General features: G+C 43.3%; 1 protein-coding gene across 1 annotated transcript in view; it reads right to left on the bottom strand.

Annotated features, from left to right (window-relative positions):
• Positions 1-10341: 10341 nt before the first annotated feature.
• The window catches only part of arid2 (AT rich interactive domain 2 (ARID, RFX-like)), a 54317-nt gene continuing 46324 nt past the window's right edge, over positions 10342-18334 (bottom strand). The window contains exons 15-21 of the mRNA XM_047017652.1: positions 15706-18032; positions 15380-15543; positions 15080-15218; positions 14653-14735; positions 12854-12977; positions 12303-12394; positions 10342-11805 (exon numbers count right to left, since the gene is read on the bottom strand). Of these exons, the coding sequence (XP_046873608.1) occupies positions 11694-11805; positions 12303-12394; positions 12854-12977; positions 14653-14735; positions 15080-15218; positions 15380-15543; positions 15706-18032 (3041 nt within the window). The 3' untranslated portion in view covers positions 10342-11693. The remainder of the gene's footprint in view (positions 11806-12302; positions 12395-12853; positions 12978-14652; positions 14736-15079; positions 15219-15379; positions 15544-15705; positions 18033-18334) is intronic.

The following is an 18334-nucleotide window of genomic DNA, read 5'->3' as shown; positions in this document are numbered from 1 at the left end:
TCCCTGTGCCCAAGAACACCAAGGTCACATGTCTGAATGACTATCGCCCAATAGCACTGACCTCTATCATCATGAAGTGCTTCGAGCGGCTAGTCAAATCATTCATCTGCTCCTCGCTGCCCCCCACACTGGACCCTATGCAGTTTGCATACCGGTCCAATAGGTCTACAGACGATGCCATCGCTCTGACCATGCACACCGCTCTCTCCCACCTGGACAAGGGGAATACATATGTGAGGATGCTGTTCATTGACTACAGCTCTGCATTCAACACCATCATCCCCTCCAGACTGGTCTCCAAGCTTGTGGACCTGGGACTAAGCACCTCCCTCTGCAAGTGGATCTTCCACTTCCTGACGGGGAGGCCACAGGTGGTGAGAATCGGTGACCGCACTTCATCTGTACTGATCACCAACACAGGCACCCCCCAGGGCTGTGTGCTCAGCCCTCTCCTGTTTTCCTTGTTCACCCACGACTGTGCGGCTACGCACAGCTCCAACCTCCTCGTTAAGTTTGCTGACGACACAACCATCGTGGGCCTCATCTCTGACAGTGACGAGTCAGCCTACAGAGAGGAGGTTGACACCCTGACATCATGGTGTCAGGACAACAACCTCTCTCTTAACATCAGCAAGACCAAGGAGATGATTGTGGACTTTAGGAGGCGGCAGGAGGAGGAGCATGCACCCCTATTCATCAATGGATCGGAAGTGGAGAAGGTCAGCTGCTTCAAGTTCCTCGGGGTGAACATCAGCAATGACCTCACCTGGTCTGTTCACACGGACAAGGTGGTCAAAACGGCCCGTAAGCGCCTCTTCTTCCTGAGGAGACTGAAGAAGTTTGGTATGGACTCAGTCATCCTTACTAACTTTTACAGATGCACTATAGAAAGCATTCTGACTGGTTGTATCACAGTGTGGTATGGGAGCTGCACAGACCGGGACCGCAAGGCCCTACGAAGTGTGGTCCGTTCTGCTGAGTTCATCATCGGCAGGAAGCTCCCAGCCCTACAGGACACCTACCACACACGTTGCCTTAGGAAAGCCAGCAGGATTCTAAGAGACTGTTCCCACCCATCCTTCAGTCTCTTTACCCCGTTGCCTTCTGGCAGGCGTTACCGCAGCATCCGGTCGCGCACACGCAGACTGGACAACAGTTTCTACCCAAGGGTCATCAGGCTTCTCAATGGACACTGATATGGACATTTTTACTGCACACTAGTCACTTATACACTGTCACTTTCAGCTACTGGTTGCTCTTTCAGTAACATTGCACTACTGTACCTCGCCACCAGGCTCCTGTTTGGTCATTGACAAAGTCACTGATCTGTAAATTTGCACTACTGCACTGTACTCCATTTAGGTTAGATTAGTTTATAGGGTTGTAACAGGTTTTTTTTTTTGTGTGTATTAGGGTTAGTATAGCGTACTATTTATTGTTATCTGTAATTTAGGAAGTTTTAGTGTTAGGGTTAGTATAGTCGTTTATTTATTGCTATCTGTATATTTAGGAAGTTCACTTATCTAAGCTCAGCATAGATGTAAATTTGTTCTGTGTACTTATATGTTATGTTATGCCAAGTGCTTGCGTTGTCTTGTCTTAAGAATTTCAGTGCCCAGTCTAACCTTGTGTTGCTCTGTGCACCTGACAAATAAAAGACTTGAACTTGAACTTGACCAGAGGTGGCCAAGCAGAAAACAAACGCTGGGCAGTCTTGTTCACCTGTCTGTGTACACGAGCGGTGCATATTGAGGTTATAGAGAGTATGTCAACATCCAGTTTCATTAACGCCCTGAGAAGATTCACTGCTATCAGAGGACCTATGAGACTATTGCGCTCTGATAGAGGCACTAACTTCATTGGAGCGTGCAAAGAACTGCAGATAAACGCAGAAGATTCTGAGTTGAAAGCCCATCTGCAAAACAAAGGATGCACCTGGTCGTTCAACCCTCCACATTCCTCGCACATGGGTGTTGTGTGGGAAAGGATGATCGGTGTGGCTCGTCGCATTTTGGATGCCATGTTGCTCAAGGAAAACTGTCGCCTCACCCATGAGGTCCTTGTGACACTTATGGCAGAAGTCATGGCAATTATGAATGCAAGACCTCTAGTTCCAGTCTCTTCTGACCCTGATATGCCAGCTGTCTTCACACCTGCCATGCTGCTCACTCAGAAGATTGACACAGTGTCTGCTCCACAAGGGAACATGGAACTTAAGGATCTGTATACAAAACAGTGGCGACAGGTCTAAGCCCTTGCCGAGACGTTTTGGAGACGCTGGAGGCAAGAGTATTTTGCAACCCTTCAGTCTCGCAAGAAGTGGACATCGGACAGATTGAACCTGCAAACAGGAGATATTGTACTCCTGAAGGATAGTCAAGTTAAAAGAAATGAGTGGCCAATGGGAACTATCGTGGAAACTATTCCCAGCTGTGATGGAAGAATTCGGAAGGTTGAAGTGAAGATCATCCGACAGGGTACCCCTAACGTGTATTCAAGACCTGTTTCAGAAGTGGTACTGCTCCTCAGTAAAGAGACTTAGGGGAGTGTTCTGCCCCCACAATTTGTTTTTGTGTTAGACACCTGGTGGTTACAAACGGCATTGCATGTGTGATTTGTGTTTTTTGACCGTCCTGTGTTACCTTAGTTTAGTTTTGATGCAACCAGCAAGAGAGCTCAGCACAGGGCCGGACTGGCCATCGGGGATACCGGGAGAATCCCAGGTGGGCCGACGGGGTTGGGATGGTCCAAAACACCGGCCCACTTCCATTACCAACCGGCCCTCTGACATCGCCAGCATCTCATATTATTACACATGTCACAGCTTGAATACATAAACATGGCTTTAAGACTTTTTGTAGCCTGGAATCACTGACTGATATTTATACTGCTCCTTGCGATCTGTATTTACACTCATGGTGCCGATTTTTCGAAAATGTTCTGACCCGTCTTCTGAAATGTGTTCTTACGGACTTTACGTTAAACGGATATTTAACGTAACAAATTCAACATTTATGATGTAATTTCTTTGTAATCATCCAAAATAATGCTAACTGTATATGGGTATTTTTCCAAGTAGGCCAATGACTGGTCGATACGTGCGATCGATGCATTGAGTGGACAACGTGTTTTGAGTGGGCCGCGCACCGTTTACTGAGTGGGCCGGTCTGACAGTAAAACTCCCGGGCCACTTTTTCACCCCAGTCCGTCCCTGGCTCAGCATACAGTTAATTCTCTCCTTTGTTGTCCTGAGAAAGTCTCAGTCTTTTTACAAAATCATCTGAAGTAAATGGAACCTTACCAAAGGCCTAAACTCTACACTGCATCCTGGACTTTATTTCAAGGAACCTGAACTTATTGTTAGCTATCTGCTAAGCTATACTAATCGAGAGCGAGAGCAGAATAGGGAGCTTTCCAATAAAATACACTTATTTTAACTTAACTGAACTCTGTTGTTGTCTCATCATTTACATGTACTTATAAAAAAAAAAACTAATGCTGTAAATATATAATTGCCAGACAGCCAGAAGCCTGTCCGATCGAACATCGGCCCTCTCCTGCCGTTCCACCTCTCTCCGCTGCCTTTCAATTTCCAAGGCCTCCGACGACTTCATCATTTCTCCCACAAAGGCCAAGCTGTATCTCCTCTTCTTGGAAACCTCCTGGCTGCTCTCCTCTCCCGGTGGTGAGGAAGACGCACTTCTTGGTGGGGAGGACACGGCACCCATAGAGTTGGGCTCTGCCATGGATGAGCTGCAGGGCAAAGAGGCACGCAGTACGGGTGGTACAATGGCGGGCCTCTGGCCAAGCAGCTCATCCATGGCAGAGTACCATGGCCACGAGGCAGCCGTATCCTCCCCATTGTCTGTCCCCGTGACCGTAGGTGGGCACTTCAGCTCCTACAGATAAATACTACAGTAAATACCACAACGGTGCATGCAGTATTCTAATGGTAGGTCATGTGTGACTATCTGGTCATACCTTGTATTTAGTTTTTAAGTTGTCCCACTTCTTACGGGCCTGAAGTGGGCTGACCACGCCCGCAAGGCCAATGGTATCGAGCACCTGACAGCCAATTGTATAAGATATGTAGCTCTGTGGCTGAAGAGTGCCTTTGGAGTACTTACTTCCATCCGTCCATGGCACTGTTTTTGTGGCCCGTAAAAAGGTGCTCTGCCTCCCCTCTGGCCTTGATGAATGAACATACCTCTGTTGAAGACCCTACATAGATATAAAATATGAAAAACATTTGATATTTTTAAATAGATTATTTTTACAGTACATTTTGTATGGGGTCACAATGCACATTTCTAGAACATAAACAATCGTTCACTTTCTTAACTAGCTATCTTGCTGGCGAACTACAGCTAACAGTTAGCTAACAGCAACCAACTGACAGTTAGCGTTACTTAGTAAGACACCTTGATATATTTTTAAATAGCAGGTTCTTTTTACAGTACATTTTGTGTGCAGTTTCAGTGCACATTTACAATTTCACATATTAAACAACCGTTCACTTTCTTAAGTATCTTGGATTAAATACAGATAGTGCTAAATACCAGAGCCAACGTTAGCAAGCCCGTTAACAATATTCAGCTACCGATAGCGACCTGGCTAACGGATACCTCGCTAACGAATTCAGACTATTTTTGTTAATAAATCGTGGCATAATTACATAGTAAACTGTTTTTTTCTCTGTAACTTTTCAATAAAATAAGCAAAAAAAGCAAAGAAACTTACATTTATGAACACTTTTGATGTGAACTTCGGTCGCCATCTTAAAAAAAAAAAATCTGATTTGGGTTCTAGCGCACAGACTTACGTGCCGCCATTAAGACAGCAAGGCAGCCCAGATGCTCTCTTAAAAAATGACCGTTATGTGACGTATTTCAAGGTATCTTATTAGACAGGAAGAGAAGGGCTGTGTTCGAAATGTCTTAAAATGCGTCCTTCCTTCCTTCCTTTTAAGACAGTGAGGTCTGTTCGAAATGTCTTGAATCATCTCTTCCTGTCTAATAAGATACCTTGAAATACGTCACATAACGGACAGCTGTCTAAGTTTTCGAACACAGCCAAGATTTAAGACATTTCAAACAGACCTCGCTGTCTTAAAAGGAAGGAAGGAAGGACGCATTTTAAGACATTTCGAACACAGCCAAAGCCCCCACCCCTCGACTCTCGGCTTGAGGCAACAGCCCTGGTGGATGTAGGTGGTATTGCATTTCCGATTTTCTACCCGACTCGTCCGGTCGTTTTTATTCTATTAACTCCAGTCAACATATCTAAAACTATCTGCCCCAATAATTTTTTGTTCGATTCTCGAACCTGGCTCATACTACTAGCTTTTTCATAGAATAATTTTTCCTGATTTTTGCAAAGTTTGAAACCAATCCGAAATGGGTAAGCAGCCCATTTATTTGCTTATGTCAAGAAAAGTTGCCTGGAAACGTGTTCGTGGATACTAACAGGGGACGCGCACAAAAGGGAACATCAGCAAATCGCTGATTTACCTGAGCTGAATGAGAATAAGGAGAAAGGGCTTGATAATCTACAGTTGCCTGCCTTTATTGTAGCACTTTTTACAAATGGTTGCACACATACAGTTGACAGTTGTTTGTAGAGTTTATGTCCGTTATTTTAAAGCAGATTTAACCATTTCGTAATGAACAAATTATTATGCTCACGGCATGACAAACGTAATTATAGCATTATATAATTAGTTGTAATATCGTGGCATGTTACGGCGTCATTATTGATTGTTGACATGTTATTCTGGAGCAAAGACGAATATGAATAATATGTCTGATAGCCACAATATGGTTGTTGTATTGTTAACTTTATGTCAACACTACAACGATGGCATTAACAATAAGGTAGTAATAGTAAACAACACTCATCATCATTATAATAGTAACATAAGTAGGCTATACAGGCTTAATTTAGCTTGCTTTGCAAAGCTAGAACAACGAGAGAGACAGATATATAAGTTTACAGTTTATTTATCCAACACAATACAGCAGTCAAACTATAAACACGAAGCAAAAAGAACAACGTATAGGCCCTGCACGTATAATACTATAGTACTTATAGTATTGATCTTCGTAACGTTTACATGCATCTGCTTCTTGATCGGGCTTGTACCACATTCTGACAGTTTTCTGCTATGCCTTAGCTCCAGCTCACAAGCTCGCGAGTGGTTGTCGCAAAGTATGACGTATACAGCTAGTTGCAAGCATGCACGAGTTTCGGAGCTAGGCATAAGCTTCTGCGCAAGACCGGACGAGTCGGTCTGGAAAGATGGCACGGTCCATTTAGCGCTCTCGCTTGCCTCACTGCGCCACTGAGCACTTTTCATAGAAATTAATCTCATCGCCATCTTGGAAGACAGAAGTAGCTGTCTCTAGTTATATTAACTCTATGGTTTACATCGAGTGCCTCCAATATGGCCGCGCATCCGGGATACCGCCCAGAACGTGACGTCGGTGAAAACCCTCTATTGATCGACAGAATTACAAAATGCAGTAGCCTGGCAGAGTTAGAGCTACGTGCACCAGAACATTTGTTTGGCTACCGACGAATGTAGCAAATAGGCTACATAGGCAAAAGTATTTGGTGTTAAATGTAAAGATCGATAGCCAAACAACTATCCTGGTCCACGTTACTCTGGCATTTCGTTCTTCTGTAGTAGACTATTAGCTTTTTCTTCTGAAAAGTCCTGCTTCCTTCAACTGCGTTTGTAGAGTGCCCATAGGCTACTTATATCGTGAAACGTTAACAGCATATCTGAGATTATTTCATAGGAATGATCTTGATTAAAATAAGGAGTAGTGTCATGACTCTGAATTGTAAACATTAATGTTTCCTCTTTCCTTCCAACCAAAACGATCAAGTTCATGATAGTGACAGAGTTACGTGGACTAGTTGTTTGGCTATCGATGTTTACGTTTAACACGCAATTTATGCTTTTGCATACGTAGCCTATGCTACATGCTTCGATACCCAAATAAATGTCCTGGTGCACGTAACTCTGTCAGGCTATTGCATTTTGTACTTCTGTCGATCAATTTCTTATTTCTTGTTAGTTAGCCTACTGCATCCAATCAGCGCTAAAGTGTAGTACCTACCCTTTCCGTTCAGAGTTAATGTAATGTGTTTTTGAGTTAATGTAATGGCGTTTTCCATTTGGGGGAGCGTGTTTTTGTATTGGGGGGAGGTGAACAAGTCATCCGATTTGGGGGGAGTTGACTCGTATTGGGGAGTGTTTTCATATGGGGGATGTATTCATATTAGGGGGAGTGATTTGCACTTCAGGGCCGCCGTACCAGAGAATGTCTAATAAAGAGAGAACTCCCACTCTCGGGAAACTTCCGGGTTCTGAACTGGTTGCAGTTCCGCTCAAGTTCCATATGAGGGCGCTAACGATCGAGTGCAGAATGAATGGAGGTCTATGGAGCTATACCCCTCAAAATCCACTTTTCTCAGGATATGATTTTTTGTCTAGTAATTTGAAATCTGAAATTGAAAGGGGAGGCAAAAAAAATACACACCACTGGGTGTTAGATTTTTTTTAAAGTCGCCTTTCTGTTCTAAAAAGCCTTTGAAAATGGCATTGACGTCATATACATCGTACGACCAGAGTTACTGCTTGACGGCAAGCTCTGGTTACTTCCACTTTACTCTCGAGGCATCGACAACACAAAACTGACAGGTTAGGCTCTCCCTGTCAATACACATGCTAGAAAGAGTTTTGGCTTGCTAATGTTGTTGCTAATGTTGCTAATGCTCTGCCATTCTGGTTCTGCTTCGGATGCCATCAAGAGGGATCTCTGGTCATAGTCAGTCCTTCACTAACCAATCAACATTCGTTAGCAGAATGCTAGCGTGTTATGTGCAACAACGACTTACCCTGTAAGAAATCGAAAGGACATAAGTACTCGTTCATTCAACTTTTGACCTGTAATCCATGTTGAACATGCAAAAACTATAATCAAATCTGAGATTAATCAACGACAATCAGACGAGAGGCAAATTTAGCCGTTTAGCTCCATAGACTCCCATTCAACATGCACTCGACCGCGATCACTCCCAGTGGAACTCTGGTGGAACTGCAACAAAATTCGGTACAATGGGGCTTAATAGGGAGTGGGCAGGCTCTCCTTAAACAGGCTCTGGCCGTACTACAGAACAAAATCACGCACCAATGAATTGCGTCTAGGTATTGCGGAGTCCGTTTATTGAGTACCCACCGCAGACAGTAAAAGATACGCAGCAAGAAGAAACACTAGTGGTTCACGCTTGCGCACTTAGGCTACTGCTGATTTGCTTATTTCCTATTTACTTGTCTGGTGGAGGCAATACAGAATTACTGTTGGTGCAATTATAATCAGACACCCCCCCCCCCCCCCCTTAAAAAATACTCTTCGGATCTGCACGATTCACGCAAGTCACCCAAACTGACATGAAAAAAGCGGGAGGCACCAACAAGTGCGCTGTTTGCATTCCTGTGTAAAATTGGTGTCCTTTCTAAATTTGAATGAAATGTATGCCCCACAAGAATTGGCCCGGGTTTTTGTTGGCTTGGTACAGACTCGGTACAGAGCTACATTTAGACATTTAGCAGACGCTGTTATCCAGAGCGACTTACAGTAAGTACAGGGACATTCCCCCGAGGCAAGTTGGGTGAAGTGCCTCGCCCAAGGACACAACGTCATTTGACTCAGCCGGGAATCGAACTGGCGACCTTCAGATTACTAGCCCGATTCCCTAACCCCTCAACCACCTGACTCCCAGAGTTGTCTAGCACTTCATAGTAAAAAGTAGTAGATGTTCTGAACAAGTTCAATTTACATGAGGGAGGTGAAATCTGTTTCCCATATATGGACACAGAAGCTTTTCACCCTTGAATGTCACCCGTCAGTCTACTTTGTCAAAGTTCGTAACAGCTGTAAAGAACGTCTGGCGCATTTCGGCCCTGCACACCGAAATCGGGTGCACATAATTTTCCTTTCTACATAAAATTATGTAAAATATCTTCCACAACAGCTTCCACAAATATTTCTAACACCACCTCCCGACTGACCCTGGCATCTGTTATCTTGATTTTTTTTCTCAATTCCTTTGAGCCAGTATTTCTCCTTTTTCCAAAAAAGCCAAAACACAGTTTTGTAAAGGATGGATATTGATGGAATTAAATTGTATTGACGATTAAAGAACTTTAATTACTTACTAGTTTCTACTGCTGCCCTCAGAATGTCTACCAGGGGAATTAGTCCTATTAGAACAGGAAGCCAGTATTTCTTGCTGCTCCAAGAACAACTTCCTTTAAGGTGTGCCTCTAATCGCAGCCGTTACCTGTATAAAAGGAGCTGGGAGCCAGAAATCCTTCTGATTGAGAGAGGGTCAAATACTTATTTCACTCATTAAAATGAAAATCAATTTATAACAATTTTGACATGCGTTTTTCTGGATTTTGTTGTTGTTATTCTGGATTTTGTTGTTTTTATTCTGTCTCTCACTGTTCAAATAAACCTCCCATTAAAGAATGATCGTTTTTCTGGATTTTGTTGTTGTTATTCTGTCTGTCACTGTTCAAATAAACCTACCATTAAAGAATAATCGTTTTTCTGGATTTTGTTGTTGTTAATCAGTCTCTCACTGTTCAAATAAACCTACCATTAAAGAATGATCATTTTTTTGTCAGTGGGCAAACGTACAAAATCAGCAGGGGATCAAAACAAAAATTCCCTCACTATTTGCAATACTGTACTCTCATTGGATAGTGCACTTCACATCAAGCAATAAACAAAACTATGACGTTATCCTGTAATTGGTAAATGGACAACTGTTGAGAAATGCATTATAGGGGTTCTGTATTTAAATTGTACTCGATATAGATGGCTTGACCCGGAGATAAATACACAAACACGCAACACAAAGAGAAATCGATAGCTTGCTGCCGCAGTATCCTTTTTGACTGTCCAGTACACTCTCAATACAGTATACAAATTAAAGTTTGTGGTCCTGCATAATTCGCCAGCACAACTACACGGTTTTCAATCCCAACTATTGTGTGCACTGTAAATCTGCGCTACTTTGTTGCCAGACAATTTTTGTAGCTAGACAATTTAACACTGATCTCTGAAATTACTTTTATCCGACAAAATGTGTCACCACAGGTTGTGCTAGGGAGTATTCTGGTAACATATGCAAGTGGCTGTGTGATCCAGACTGGGACCAATGACTTACAACACATGTAGCCCATGCAGATTTCCTTATAAAGACTTGATGTAACAGTAGCACAAAAATTGAATACAAATTGAAAAACTTGCCACAAAACAGAAAAAATATTCAATTTTTTTTTATTTAAAAACTATAAACAGTCACCAAAGTAAATAAAGCCAATCTCTAACAGATTGTTATGTCTATGTATATCGCACATCCTACTGACACCGCAGAAATGAGGATGGGTGGGTTTCCCCGCTCGGATGCTAACACAACAGGCAGTCATAAATGTTACACAATACATCGTAGAGAGGACAGTCTGAAGACGTGAGCCGGAATGTGACATGGTATTAAGAATGAAAAAATAGTACAATAAAACTCCACACTATATTAAGATAGAAAAAAGTAGTGAAGAAAATATTATACCTGCACATAAAGAAAAGAACACAGGAGAAAACCTGTATAAAACTCCATGTATTTAAACCAATTTACAAATACAAAAAAATTTGGTACGCGCACTGTGCTCGTACATGACAAACGTTTACAGTGGATACATGTTAGGTTTTGTGTGTGTGTGTGTGTGTGTGTGTGTAGGAATACCTTCAATATTTCTTTTACAAAATGAACAGATATATTATTCCATACTCTTTCAGCCAGCAAAATGAGTTCTACAAGGTATTTTTATACAAAAAAAGTCACAGTTCCACAAAAAACTGCTTTACCCTTCCATACACTTTACAGCATCAGTACCTTTGCAGAAGTATTTACAGGTTTTAAGTACATTCATTCACTGCTGAGTATAGAATCACATTAGATACAAGTAACCAGGGATCATAAAAAAGCAAACAAAGAAAAACCATACTGTTAAATTCTACCAAAGTAATGCTTCTATTACTCCACAGAGCAAGTTCTCCAGTGGCTGTATCGGCTTGAAAGAGGATTTTCTTTATATATATTCACAAATATTTACACAATTCTGTTCATTAATTGTAAGGGTATTCATTTCAATAATAAATAAGTGAAAATATATCGACTCAAGTAAGAAAAACCAAGCTACCAAGTTCTAAACAAAAACAACAGCGCCAGTCACCTGCTGATGCTCCTCCAATTTGTGACCCATCTCCTTCTGTCACCCAACTCCCCATAAATCCATATCTTTCTGCCAACTCACACCAATTCCTTGCAAACAGTCCCAGGTTTACAAAAAAATGTGCTCGCATTTAGTTTTTTTTGTAGTCCCTCATGGCAGCTGTCTATAAAGCTCCCCCTTTTGGGAGGCTGGTGGAAGACCCCATGGCAGTTTGTTGTGTGGAGTGGGGCAGAATAGGATTCACGCACACAAGGTGGGTGTTAGGGAGGTGTAGCAGACCGGTTTAGTTCCAGTAGAGAGCTGCTGCCCTAGCGTGTGCTCATTTTGCGGTGAGCATTTTCCCTCTTCTCTGATGATGGGTTGAGGAGTTGTCCCTTTAGCCTCAAGCCTGCAGCGAGCGCGTCAGTTCGTAAAGGCATTTGGCGAGCGTGGTGGAGACCTCCATGTTACTGAGTGCCAGCACAGAGAGGTGATTCTCATGCCTCTTTACTAACCTGGAAGGCCAAATGAAGAAAAGTGGACATGGATCAAAACAAACTTGCCTCTCAATATTGAAGGCAGAAAAAACATCCAGTATTAGGCCATTACTTTTCTTTGAATTAAGATTAAAACATTGGTTAATTGTAGATTAATCATACATTTGCGGTTTCAACTGTATCATTACAGATGCAATTGAGAAAATTAACAATGAGCAAATTTGTCATTTTCTTATATCATGCAATAATCAACTATCTGAATCCCTTTATCACCATCGTCAGTCATTCTCTAACCTTTAGTTTTGATGTATCTGCTATTTGACAATCCGAAAATCAGTCTTGGACATTAATACTAATAATAGTGAACTGTATTTATAAAGTGCTTTTCTCGACTTTATGTGGAACTATATTGTACGCATACTTTCCATGGCACTTGTGAGACTTGTGAGCACCAATAACTTAACATCAACAGTATAGCAAAGATTTGAATAGCAACTTTGAGAGTGTCAACTTACTTCCGACCACAATCTGAATACTTTGCGATGTTCTTCAGAGTTAAGGCAGCAGTTAGTCTTATGTGTTTTGTCATTGGTCCCTCTTTTTCATCCTAAGAAAAGAAAAAAAACTGTTCATATTCACAAGAAAAATTTCCAAGAACAATTAATGACCAATCTGTAAGAACTATGACAACAAAACAATTGATAGATTTGGCAAGGTTTGTCACCCATCTCTTGGCATTTACAGTGTCTCCAACACGGTGCTCTTAATTATTGACAGTGGGGAATATTCAGTGGACTAAAAGACAGCCAATCCCCTAGTCTCTAAGATATCACATCAGCATCTAACCATTGCTACATTAATAAACTTGACTCTGGTTCAGTGAATTTGATAAAATTAGTATTAACCTCCCTATTAACTGTTATAGCCTATTTAAAAAAAACACTAAAAACTATGTAACGGGATGTAATTTTGCAGGTAATTACAATGCTGTGAACTACTGTTATCCATGTAAACTGTGCATGAGAAGGCTTTATGATAAAAACTTTATGAAAAGAGTACAACTTACAGTGAAGTCTCTGAACACCAGGTTTCGAGAACCCCTGCGCAGGGCCATAAGAGCTGCACTCGGATGATTGACTATAGCTTTCTGAGCTCGCGGTGTTGGAGTGCTGCATGCTACTGACTGAGGCCTGCACAGCAACACAACACGTCCACAAAATCATGTTAGACAGTGAATTAAGTGCAGTAAATGATCAATAAGACACTTTGCAACTACTGCAGCTAAATATTTAAGTGAGAAGCATTCATATGAATACATTCAAAGGTGTTTTATTATATGGATCTAGAATATAAATATTGGCAACATTATTATGCAACTACAATAAGTGCACTTAATTACTATGCAGGTACAATGGGTTACAAAAATATGTAACAACAATGTAGTTTTTGCATAGCGTAAATGGATTTGGTAAAAGAGCAGTGGATAGTTTTGTTCCCAAAATAATGTTAATATAACATTAATCTATACATCTTGAATAACATCAACCCTTTTGCAAGCTTTTTAATTTGTGAACCTTTCTTAGATATAGATACATGTGGTATGGTAAGTTGATGATCAAGATCTCATGAAGAAAATCCTAGCTTGTATATGATTGAATGTGAAGTCAAAAGCTGTGGAAGAACAAAAAAATACTAACCAAAAATAACTTTTAAAAAAAAGTTCCGAAAAGTTATTTCGGTCGATTATTCCTTCCCTTTAATAATACCAATTGGTATTGTATTTAATATCGTTGGAAAGCCTGATTAGTCACCTTAACAACGAGGTACAACTTGGTAGGATCATGCATTTGTAGAATGAGCAACACAGCTAACCGCAGGGCCGGCCCAAGGCATAAGCGAACTAAGCGGCAGCTTAGGGCCCCTGTGGCTACCATAGGGCCCCCAAGAGCAAATTTAATTACAGTTTAATGTATTATGTAAAAAAAAAAAAAACGACGATAAGCCACGCCGAGGGACCCCAAATCTAATTTGTTTAAGGTCCTATAAAGGCTTGGGCCGGCCCTGGCTAACTGTGTGGGTAGCGGCGCAAAACAATGTGCCAAAATCCTCTGCAATGTTGTTCTGTTGGTATTCACTCTCGTTTTGAGCTTCAAGTGGGATTAGCTTGGGCGTGCTGTATGTGCCAGAGTGACCAATGCAAACATGTTGGCTGACTTGCGACAAATCCTAGTTTAGGAATGGGATGCCATCCCACAGCAGTGTGTGACCAGTCTGGTGACCAGCATGAGGAGGTGCCAAGCTGTTGTGGCTGCGTATGGATATTATTTTATAATTCATTGCTGACGTTACTGGTAGAGCTATATATGAACATCAATAGGTAACGTTTATGTAAACTGTCAAATGTATCTACCTTTTTTCTTGTTCTCCGGTAACTACTTAGCTACTTAACTTAATCCAATCATGTAGGCTAGTTGTGACTTAATCCTACAGTAGTACTCAAAATCCTCAAATTTGTAGAGCTAGACTATAGTAACCATCTGAGGAGAAAACTGTGTATTCGCGGTGCTGTTTATTTGGTTGCCATGACTTCGCACGTGAAGCACCAGATCCTGTTGCTCATCCTCACAGTGGAGTGTAAGTGCGGAAGCAGGTGACTGTTCATTTAAATTCAGTGGAGCGGACAGCTTCAAAGTCTTGTAATTGCAACTTTATGAAAAAAATATATATCCGAAGCAGTGGTACGCCGCTACAGAATGCATACAGCGGAATCTTGCTGATCCTTTGTCTTTAGTATAAGTGCTTGTACTGTCTTCGATCCTTTTCTATTTTGTTCAAATAAATGCACAAAAATGTACAAGTACATACTTGGAAGTTGTCTGATTGATGCCCTGTTTCTGTTCCTCCATTTTCATTGCTGCTAACAAGGCATCCCGAGAACAGTGCTTATCCTACAGGTGGATTGAGGTGAAACATTAAGTAGCATTATGCAGATGCCCAAGACAAAACACCCCCTCCCCCCCCAATATAAAAAAGGGCATGAAAAGAAGAAAAATGATCTGTCATTGAAAGTTTAATTTAGGTAATTGCCCACACCCTTTATATGAAAAACAAACAACTAATAGGACTACTTTCAACTTACAAAAATGTAACTTTTTCTTTCAACAATTTATTTGGCCATGCTCATAAAATTCTTACAGTATGTTAATATGTTTTGCATGTCTCCACTAAAATGCTATTTGAACTGAGTCTATAGTTCTTAACAACCCATAAATGGGTGGGAGTTTGGACTTGCCTGCAAGTGGGTTATGAAAGACAGTCTTTGCCGTGGAAAGGGTTCACATCCTTCCCATAGGCACTGGCCACCATACATGTCCTTACCGCCATGCTGGGTAGCTGCATGGTAGAAAACTTGTGATGGAGTCTCAAACCACCTGGAGGGGGAATAAAACACACATTTAGCGATGATTATACAGTGTGTCAAGGGACTGAACAAAAGCCATGTTTGCTATGTAAGACAATGTGAAACATGCACTGTATGTCAGGTTGGTATGTTTATGTTTCTTTCCCACTGTATGACCAGCATTAAGCTCACCGTTTACATGATTGCCACAGACACTTGAAGTTTTGTCCTGTTTTTCTGATCTGCTCTGAGGGACCTGGTGAGGCGTGTCGTGGCAATATAGAGGAGTTCAATCTGGGGCTGCCTGCCTGATCAGTCTGCTGTATAGCAGGGGGTGAAGATGGCGTCATGCCAGGCTAAGGGGGAAAATGTAAGCATTAGAAAACAAAGTTATAAAACTTAACTTAAAGATATAAAAGCTACATGTATTTAGATTTATTTATTAGAGTTGAGACTTTGCATAGACTTCTGACAAGAATACTGGGCTCATACTGCTTTACAACAAATATAATACTCACCATGGTGCTGGCTGCCTGTGGCGGAGAGCAGTTTCTCTGATGTGTGGCGCTCTCTAATGCTACTTTGGCTACTGTGCTTGGGTCTGCTCCAGCAGGCACAGCAACCATGGTGGAGCTGCTTCCGGCATTGTTTGGGTCACTGATGGTAATAATACGTACCCCCACCTTGCTGGGGATACCTGAGGTTGTATTGCCCCGGTCATCATCCTCTGCCGGCCTCTTAGGTGCCCGTCCTTCACCACTGCCTCCATTAGCCGGCACAGTCCGTAGCCCAGCAGGATTATGAGAGTTGACAGTGATGTTGGTAGGTGCAGCATTGGGAACCAGCTGTTGCCTTAGCATGGGCACAGCAGCGGAGTTGAGCCCCAATGGCCCATTGGACAGTTCAACTGAACTTTTGTTGCACACCATTTGGGGCCCATTTGCCAGGCGTTCTACTGGCTCAGCTTTGGCAGTGTCCTGCTGTGGAGGTGGGGGCTGCTGGACAGTATCCTGCAGCGTCTGGGGAGAGGGCACCTCCCCATTTCCGAAGTGTTTGGAAGCGATGCGATTTGGAATGATTCTGTTAAAGTGGGTGCCAGCATTAGAGGTGTCCCCGCGATCAAGGTCACAAACCCCATTGACAAGAGTCTTTTTTGGGTCAGTATGTCCCTCCTGTAAGTCCTGCTGCCTCCCATTGGTGGGGAAGACCTCGCTAGCTGGCCCGTTAACCACCCCCTGGCTGTTCCCTGAGTAGTATGGAGGTAAACTAGAATCTACACACTTCCTTCCATTTAGCAGCTTGGTCCCTGCCAGGTCCCCGTTGCTCGTTTTTCCAGCTGGAGCTCCCCCTTCTGCCAGTGATGAATTCTCCATCACTTCAATTTTGCGCTCATGGATGTGCAGGCCTGTGGCGTCTTTGGCCTCCTCCTCTTTCTGGCATATGATCTTGTCACCCCTGAGGGGTGGTGGTGGTCCCCCTGTTACACTCCCTGTTTGGTGCGGTAGAAGCATGCCTGGAGTGACAGCACCCTGGCTGACCGTGGCGGCTGCCGCAGAGGTGGTGAAGCTCGTGTTGGGCACCACAGTAAAAGTGACCTGGCCCCCAGGTGCTGGAGCCTGGATGATTGTGGCCGAACTGCTGGTAGAGAGGAGTTGTCCTGGTAGAAGCTGGACTGTCTGGAGGGCACCCTGGGCCTGGATCGAGCCAGGCACCAATTGAACATTGAGCTGCTGAGGTTGCTGGTACAGCACCTGGGAACTTGATGCTCGAGTGCTGGTGGGAGGGGGTACTTGCGGTGCGGGGAGAATAAGCTTCCCTCCCGGTGTGGAGGGCCCTCGCTTTGGAAGCAGTAACTGTTTGATCAAACTGGACTCAGTGGAGGTAGGTTGGGCAGGAGGTGGCTGAGGAGACAGAGGAAGGGGTTGAGGGTGGATCTGCTGCTGATGTTTGACTGATGGCATCTGGCTGAGAGGAAGATGACTCTGGACCTGGGCGATGGGTGTGGGAGGGCAGGATGAAGGGTTGGAACTAGTTCCGGGCTGCCCTGCTAGCTGGATAGTCTGGGCACCAGGCATGACAGAGGGATTTCCAAGCACGATCTGGTGGATGGCTGGGTTGTATGTCGGGCTGTGTTGCGCATTGGGGCTAATTATGACAACACTGGACTGTTGGGGCTGGCCAGGAGTGGCTGTTGTAGACATGGATCCACCATCCTGTGATGGAGCTGGTTTGGGTGCAATATTTTGAAAAGTGACCCGGGAACCCTGGGTATTGGGTACACCTGCAATGGTAAACACCTGACCTCCTCCCATCTGGAAGTTCTGTAGCGTCGAAGAGGGAACTGACACACCTGGGCCATAGTGAGGAGTTGCCGAGTGTCCAGTTGTGTCCTGCTGAAGTCCTGATTGAACTGTCAGGGGAGGTGTATGAGGTGCAGGTGGGCGCTGGGCCATGGGAGGACATGAGCCCTGCACCCTCGCTGAGAGGATGTGGCCCTGTGGTACTTGCTGAATCAGCGTCACCGGGGTACCAGGAGGGAGGACGGGGCCGGATTGGTGGCCTAAATGCGGCTGCTGCTGTTGCGGAGAGGGGAAGTGGTTCTGAATGACAGGTGAAGATGGGATAGAACTTTGCATCATTGCTGATTTAAGGATATCCCCAGAGCGGGCCTGCTGCTGGACCATGATGAGAGAGTTGTGATGTAGCTGCTGCTGTGGGAGCCTGGGAACAGTTGTCTGAGCCATGTGTGGTACTTCTGGAGTGGGAGAGGCCACCTGTGGAGAAGCCCCACTGGCATTAAGGCTGGGGATAGGGTGCTGTGCAAACTGGAGTCCAGGAGGTAAGCCTAATTCAAGGAAAGAAAGAGATACATTAAAGCATTCGATTTCAGTTTCAACTCTCACAACATACTTAATTGACATTACATTGACAGCATTTACCAATATCCTAAGAATGCAGTAATAAAGGTCTCTTTCTGAAGCTAATTTGTAAAAGCATGTAGACATGATCAAAGTCACCTTATTTGAAAGCCTGATGCTTTGCAAAAATATACCCCCTTAACACGTGTATAGTTTCAGCCAAGTAAAACCTACAACATTGCACGAGAACCAGGGTTTTTCCTGCCTAGAGTATTAAGAGACGCCTGCC

This window comes from Hypomesus transpacificus, unplaced genomic scaffold, assembly GCF_021917145.1.
Source record: "Hypomesus transpacificus isolate Combined female unplaced genomic scaffold, fHypTra1 scaffold_62, whole genome shotgun sequence".
Taxonomy (NCBI): Eukaryota; Metazoa; Chordata; class Actinopteri; order Osmeriformes; family Osmeridae; genus Hypomesus; species Hypomesus transpacificus.
The sequence above is the reverse complement of the archived record's forward strand: the minus strand, read 5'-3'. Positions and strand labels throughout refer to the sequence as shown.